The sequence below is a fragment of the Silurus aristotelis genome (genome assembly GCF_946808225.1).
Source record: "Silurus aristotelis genome assembly, chromosome: 14".
Taxonomy (NCBI): domain Eukaryota; kingdom Metazoa; phylum Chordata; class Actinopteri; order Siluriformes; family Siluridae; genus Silurus; species Silurus aristotelis.
Window position 1 is genome coordinate 23,214,339 of NC_139587.1, and position 7,500 is coordinate 23,221,838.

The window sequence follows — 7,500 nt, forward strand, 5'->3', positions numbered from 1 at the left end:
ATGTGAATCTATATGACGATCTCTAATCAGATATGTTCAAGCCAACAGAAAGGCTACGGTAAGTAAAATAACCACTATTAACAACCACGGTGAACAGACCAGCATCACATAATACAACAAAAACTATTTTATAGGCAAATAAGCTTCACCAACAGGAGACCATATCACGTTCCACTCCTATCAGCCAAGAGCCAATAGGCACAGACTCATAAAAAACTGGGCAGTTAAGGATTGAAAACAGACCAGATGATTTATCAGGGGTTAGAAAGACATTGAAGAAGAACTCACTGAGAATTATCTTTTCAAAGAGCATACATGCTATTAGTCTTCTAGCTCTTTTTCTTGTACTATTGTGTGGGCTGAATGAAATGAGGCAGAGAGCTGTATTTTGCCTTTGAGGCCTTCAGATTGACACCTGTGTCCTAATCATTTTGCTGTGAACAACAAAAACAACTGATATAAGGAGAGAACATTTTCTTGCTGTGTGTTTAAATAGAGCCAGAAGCATTCTGCCTAATAGTCAATACTCAGCCCCTCGCTAAGAAAGCACTATTAGCTAATTAGCGCTCGACATTTCAAATTCAGGGCGTGTAGAATTCGTGAGATGTAGTGTTATTGGTGTTCGACTGTTTAGAAGACAAAGCGAAATATTATCTGATATGCCTGGCACATTGTAAAGGTTACTGAAAAGCTAAACATCAAACTTTGTATACAAAGGAAAACGGAAAACCAGAGCTGGTTAGTGCCAATGGATCAAATGCAGTTACAAAAAAAAAAAAATAATCAAAGAGCTCTTTTACACAGTAGATATAGAAAAGATGTAAAATAATTTAGCCTAAGGGTCTCACAAAAAAAGAAAAAAACACAAAAATACAGGAATGTTTTTCAGGCCCCTATAAATTGGGCTCGGACATTCAAACCTTTTCTTTTTCATCTGAAAGACCGTTTGTCATTTATTTTGCACCAAGGTAGGCACAATTACATACAATATAAATCAAATGGAAAATATGAACAGAAATTAAAACCTTTAACACAACACACATTTATACATGATGTACTTTCTTTAAATAAATATATATATATATATATATATATATATATATATATATATATATATATATATATATATATATATATATATAAAAACTCCACCTAAAAATAATTTTTAGTCACTACACATTTGTTTTACTGATGCACTAAGACTAGCGTCTAGCGTAGCCGCTCGTTAGCTTTGCTACTTATTCTAAACGTGTTACAAATTTATTCCGTAAGTGCCTCACATTTTTTGCAATGATGTCCGGTAACTACTGTGACGTATACTAGTGATTGTATTAAGCATACATTTCTTTGTAATTCAGTGCACTATGCAATTTGTTGTCTTGCCAATTTGATATTTGAGACCAATACTTCTTGTTTGGAGTCATATTGTCCCAGTGGGTTCATGCTAGACTTGTCATGTTATGGTGTTATTTGTGTAATAAGCAGTTGTGTACTTTACTCTGATTACTCTGATTCTCATGCACATGACCCTGTGTGTAGTATTATTCTTGTGCAATAAACAGCCAAATTCTATCTGATGACTCCAACTCCCTGACCTGAGTTCTGTGGCGGTCAATAACATAATCGCTAGAATCAGCGGGCAGTCCGTAACAGTGGTCTGAGCTGGATTCATTGACTACCGCAATGATGTCATCAGAGAAGCAAGCAGCCTCTGTCTCTCATGCTGAAACATCAGATAGGCCCCCCAGGCAGTGCCGTACACCCAAGCATTTTGAGGATTATCTTATTGACTATAGCCACCGACCGGGCCCTACCTCCCTGTCTGTCTGATAAGGAAAGGGACGAGGCTGCTGACATGGCTGCGCTGCAAAGAAAGCTTATGTACAAACAATGACAGAGATGGCAGAATGAGCTGATGGAGCATATCACATCGTTCTTGGGGGAAGAAGGTGAAGATGATCAAGGTGTAAATGCAGGCTTTAATTAAGAGGAGTCAAACAGGCAGCGTCAACAACTGCAAACAGATAGATCCAGGGGTAAGACAAAGGGTAATCCAAAAACAGGCAATTGTCAAAGGAGGCAGCAAACTACCACAAACTTGGTAAACAGGCCAATGTCAAAAACACATGGAAACATGGAACAATGAACATGGAAACTTGGCAGGTGTGGCAAAACAAAACATGAAAACGTTGGCTGGCATGAACAAAACAGAAGTCCCTTTAGTACATCAATACACAGCAGAGTGTGTGTTTGTGTGTCCCATTTATAGTCCTACTTCTGGGAACAGGGAGGAGTTTGTAATTAGTTCCCAGGCAGGGGCTTCTGGGAACTTTAGTCCAAATGAGACACAGACTTTTTAGCAGTGGTGCACTCTGGTGGTGAGTGGGAGGAATGACCGATCGGATACATGCCAAAACCCCCCCCTCTATCTTCAAATAGTCCAGGTCAGCGCCGGAGTCGAGACGGAACAGAGGGAGGGACGGGGCCAGGTCCATGTATTAGAGGAGGACCTGGAGACTGAGGCAGAGCAGGAAAACATGACAGAGCAGACGTGGCAGGAAGCAATGGAGAACCCGGCAGAGCAGGGAAACATGGCAGAGCAGGCGGACCTGTAGACTGGGGCATAGCAGGCATAGCTGGAAACCATGGAGAAGTCGGCAAAGCAGGGAAACATGGCAGAGCCGACATAGCAGGGAAACATGGCGGAGCAGGGAACAATCGCGGCGCAGAAGGGCCCCAGGGCAAAGCCGGGGACCACGGCAGAGCCGAAGGGCACCAGGGCAAAGCAGGGGACCATAGCAAAGCTGGCAGAGCAGGGTAACATTGCAAAGCCTTTGACAACCACAGCAGATCGGCTGGGTCTGACAATCCCCACTGTGGAGCAGACGACCACCCGGGTAGTGCTGATAGCACAGGAAACCAAGGTGGATAAGGCAGAAAAGGATTTGGAGGCTCTGCAGCAGGCACTGCCACCTTGGTGACTGATTCTGTCATCTGCTCTAGAGGGTGACCCCAATGACACGTAAAGAATTCCCCAAATTACCCATTGCTGCTCAATGTTGGGGTGGCTGTTGTGAATTCTCTCCCTTTTGGTGCAAGTGGTAAGTGTGCACCATCCCTGGTGGCACTGCACACAATGAACAGGGTGCGGCTTCCCAGACACAGGTGAACAGCGCCATGCCAACTTCCCAGACACAGGTGAACAGCGCCATGCCAGCAGTCAAAGCACGGTCTCGCTGATGCCTTGTTAGAGCGCAGGATAATGTTTGTGAAGCTGTAAGTGTTTCACTGCATGTCATACCCTGTATGTATGTGTATGTGACAAATAAAATTTGATTTGATTTGATTTGAAGTGTACTCCACTGTTCCTAGGCAATAGCACAAAGCGTTAAAGGAGACCAGTACGTGGCTACAGGATGTTAACGGTATTTAGCGTGCCTTTTATCTGTGGTTGCTGTACTTTGGAAGAAGGTGGTAGCTTAGTGGACTTTTCCCACACTAAGCTGCCACTCCTGGGGCCCCGAAGCAAGGCCCTTAGACCCATAGCTGCATGAATGAATTGTATGAATGAGATAAATGCAAGTCGCTCTGGATAAGGGTGCCTGACAAATGCTGCAAATGTACTACTGTACTATAATGCCTTAACTGTATAATACATTTTGGACATCCAAACGATTCATCCGGATTTTAAAGTTGCACTTTTGTCCTTGTTCTTATGGTTATAAGTGTGAAATAGATGTGTAATATATGGAACTGGATTATGAATAGGTTTTTTTAAAATACCTGTCAAATCACTGATCCAATAGGATCGTTAGTGTAAATGAATGAAAGGAAAAGTGTAGCATTAAGGCAAGCAAAGAAATGCTTGTAAGAGCCTGAATCAAAGTCCTTTCAAAAAGTAATGAAGTGCATTCAGATTTGTGTTTAACATTCAAAGGAAGCCAGAGAGCAGGCGCTTTTTTTTAGTAAAATAGGTTTTGTGTTTCGTGGCTGGCTGACTGCAAGTGGGACTATACTGCATTAGCACTCATTGTACATAGTTTAAATGATTTCTCGCAGAGTGCACAATCAGCTTTCCCGGGCATTTTTATCAACAACATCTGAAAATCTTCCAGCTATTTATCTCAAAACCTTGCGTCCCCCCGCCCCCACCTCCTGTTTTGAAGAAACCTCATACTCTCATAGGTGCAGTATTATTTTAAATCCTGTAATTTCGCCATCTTATATTAGTACATTTGCTTTCAGCTAAAACGTGTCTCTCATCCCCCTTTTGGAACACCAGCAAGTGTTAGAAGCCTGGAGGAACGCTATACAAGTGTTCTGATCCAGTGATTTGATTGGAGGAAAGGCACTGAGCTCGTGCACATAAGAGCTCTGAGAAATTGTTCTGTGTACCAGAGTGCTTTCAGGTGTGCTGATACGATCGCTGAGGAACACAATGTTTCACAAATATGGATGCAGTTATGAAAACAGCATTAGATTGAAATTATGAATAGAGCTCAGATAAGAACGAGGGAGAGAGAAGAAAGGGGGAGCCGAATTCATGTGTGTAAATCAGGAATACTGAAACTGTATAAGCAAGACTGCAGCCGGGAAACAATTTATGCGTTGCTTGGCAACATTTTTGTTAACTAATGGAATCATAACCGACCTATTTATTTTTAGGCGCTGAAAGGTACTCACAGCCAGGTGTACTTCCAGCGTTACGGCATTCCTGTCATATTGTTAGCTGAGATTTAGACAAAATAATGCCATTACACTGACATTGGGGGTAAAAAAAAAAAAAAAAAATTATTATTTATTTTATTTTATCATTTTTTTTTTTTTTTTTGATTTCATCAGATTAAAATGTTATTTTTTTTCCAGCTATTTATAACACAAGCACTGCTAAGTTCTGAATTCCGATTGACCGGAAAATGTTGATTAATTGTCTTTTACAGAAGATCTGACGGTAGCTATGACTGCAAGGCAAATTACAAGTTTATAAAAGGCACTCATTATTGTTTCCTTGGTAACAACTCACACAGGAACATACACTGAAGGATGCTCCATGTGAACGTTATTAAAATATATTTTTAACATGGTCTCCAGAATCAGCACTTTGTAACAGAGTAAACACTTTGTAACAGAGTAAAGGTGTAATTCGAGAAGGTACAAAGGTAGATCTATCTATATATCTAGCTAGCTAGCTGGTGCAAGAGGAATAGACACTATGAGATTTACTGTTATTAAGAAAATAATAAATGTCAGTGTGGTACAATATTATTATAAATCCTAGTTTACAGTGATTTAAGGACAGATTCTTTTTTTTTGCATGTACTTTAGGTTCAATATTTTGCAAATTTTCTTTAGTCTAGGACATAAGCTTGTGGGTTATGTTTATATATGGTGAATCAAAATGTGAAATTAACCAGTCTTTCAGTAGAATTAATGCATAATTCATATGCATGTAATTAATACATGCATATGAAATAATAATAAAAAAATGAATGATATAATATATGTATACGTTACTGTATTAAATATATGTGAATTTTCTTTCTCATTCTCATAGGGATTCTTTTATTACAATATATACACTATATGGACAATAGTATTTTTACCAATAAAAATATGTTTCGACAAAGTTGGAGGCACACAGTTGTATAGCATGTTTTTGGATGCAATAGCATTTAATTGAACTTTTATTTTAATTAGAAGACCCAAACCCTGTTCCAGCATGACAAAGTCAGCTCAATGAAGATATGGTTTACATGGGTTGGAGTGGAAGATCTTGAGTGGACTGCTATAAAGCTTTACTAACACCCGTGAGGCTAAATAATCACAAAACTCCACAAGCACACTCCAAAATCTAGTGTAACATCTTTGCAGAAAAGTGGAGATCACTTATAATAGCAAAAGGGGACTAAATGTGGAATCGAATGTTCAAAATTCACATGCAAATCTTATGATGTGGTGTGGACAAACTTTTGTCCATATAAAGTATATGTTTTGAGGATTTCTTTGTAAAACTATCCAGAAGTCATGTACTTTCACTGTTAGCTTGTGCTGCAGACACTAAGCCATGAAACAAAAAAGAGTTTTAAGATAATCTAAAATAGACTTTTCAAAACACCCCCATAATCCGGCTTCCTTTTCAACAGAAAATTAGAAAGCAATGTACAAGGAATAGAAGTGAATCTCCGTTCACTAGGGCACTACAGCACGCTCAGCTCACTCTTATTGACTTTTCTGAGCTCGAAGTGTAATTGCAAGCACCTAAAATAAAGTGTTATGCAATGTTCTGTGGAAAAGGTGCACAGATGGAACCTTTAGTAAATGGCACTGCTGTCAATTGCAGGGGTCTGAGGAGTCATTAAATCGCTCCTTTCAGCCATCGCAGGGAAAAAAAAAAAAATAGCATCCATTTCCGGCAAACTCCCCAACGTATCTCTGAACCATCAGAAAGGTAATCAGTTTCACAGAGCCATCAGCGGTGCCTTTTCAGCTGCCGATCCAAAGATCACCTTGGGATGTGACACTGACGAGCCCGGGCGATTTAATGAGCGCTTCACTGTGCATTCACAGCCTGAGCAATTCAGAACGGGTTATTATGCGTGATCATAGATTTTATGTGTTTTTTTCCCTCTCCTAAGTGGCTACAAAGACATAATGCAGTGGCTTTAATAGTTATTCATCAATCCATGGTGAGGCTTTAACCGAATAAATTATGTTATATTACTAGACAGCCGACTGTACAGACATTCCTAACAGTCTGATGTAAGGACATTACATTACAGTATGACAGTGATATCACAAAGAAAAAGCAAACTGACTTGATGAAGTCTCCCTCGAGAGCAATGACCCGCTTGATGATCTTCTGTTTGGGGTTCTTGGGAGACCTGAAAACAAGAATTTAGGATCATGATTAAAAATGGGTAATATCACAATGATAAAAAGCTGAAATAAAAAAGGAGTGACATCACAACATCAAAAATAAAAAATCATTTTAATAGGAAAAACAAGTTTTAATTATATTAGAAATTTCCAAACAAAAGTTTTCTTAATAATTGTTTTGATATTTGGATTATTATAAGATTATTATTTAATTTACTGTCAAAAAGCCATGTTTGATTTAGGACTGTATATTCTATTTTCATTTTTTCATCTATCTATTCCACTAGTTCCTCAAAATGTTTCGAGAAAACAACAAAAATATGACAATACTATAGATATAGATGTACAAATCCTAAATTATAATTTACCCCAAATATTAAAAATGTGTGGTTTATAATGTCCATAAAGTCCATTTGGGTCATTTGAGTAAAATGAATGGGATTAGGAACACTTGGATTATACAGTGATTTTTCAAGGCCACTTTACAATAAAGAGACACGGAGAAAGAACTGTTACAGCTACTGATTTACTGTCAATGAATTTAGCTGGAATGAACTTAAGATTTCTGTTTCAAAATGCAAAATACAAATGGCACTAAACTGGTAGAAAGCTAGAATGTTAGAG

General features: G+C 38.9%; 1 protein-coding gene across 3 annotated transcripts in view; it reads right to left on the reverse strand.

Moving 5' to 3' along the window:
- The window catches only part of immp2l (inner mitochondrial membrane peptidase subunit 2), a 128,677-nt gene that overhangs the window by 8,133 nt on the left and 113,044 nt on the right, over window positions 1-7,500 (reverse strand). For 2 of the 3 annotated variants that reach the window (XM_083560907.1, XM_083560906.1), the window contains exon 4: window positions 6,816-6,881. The exons of the other annotated variant lie outside the window; for it this stretch is intronic. In XM_083560907.1, coding sequence (XP_083417033.1) covers window positions 6,816-6,881 — 66 coding nt within the window. The remainder of the gene's footprint in view (window positions 1-6,815; window positions 6,882-7,500) is intronic. 3 annotated transcript variants of the gene reach the window in all.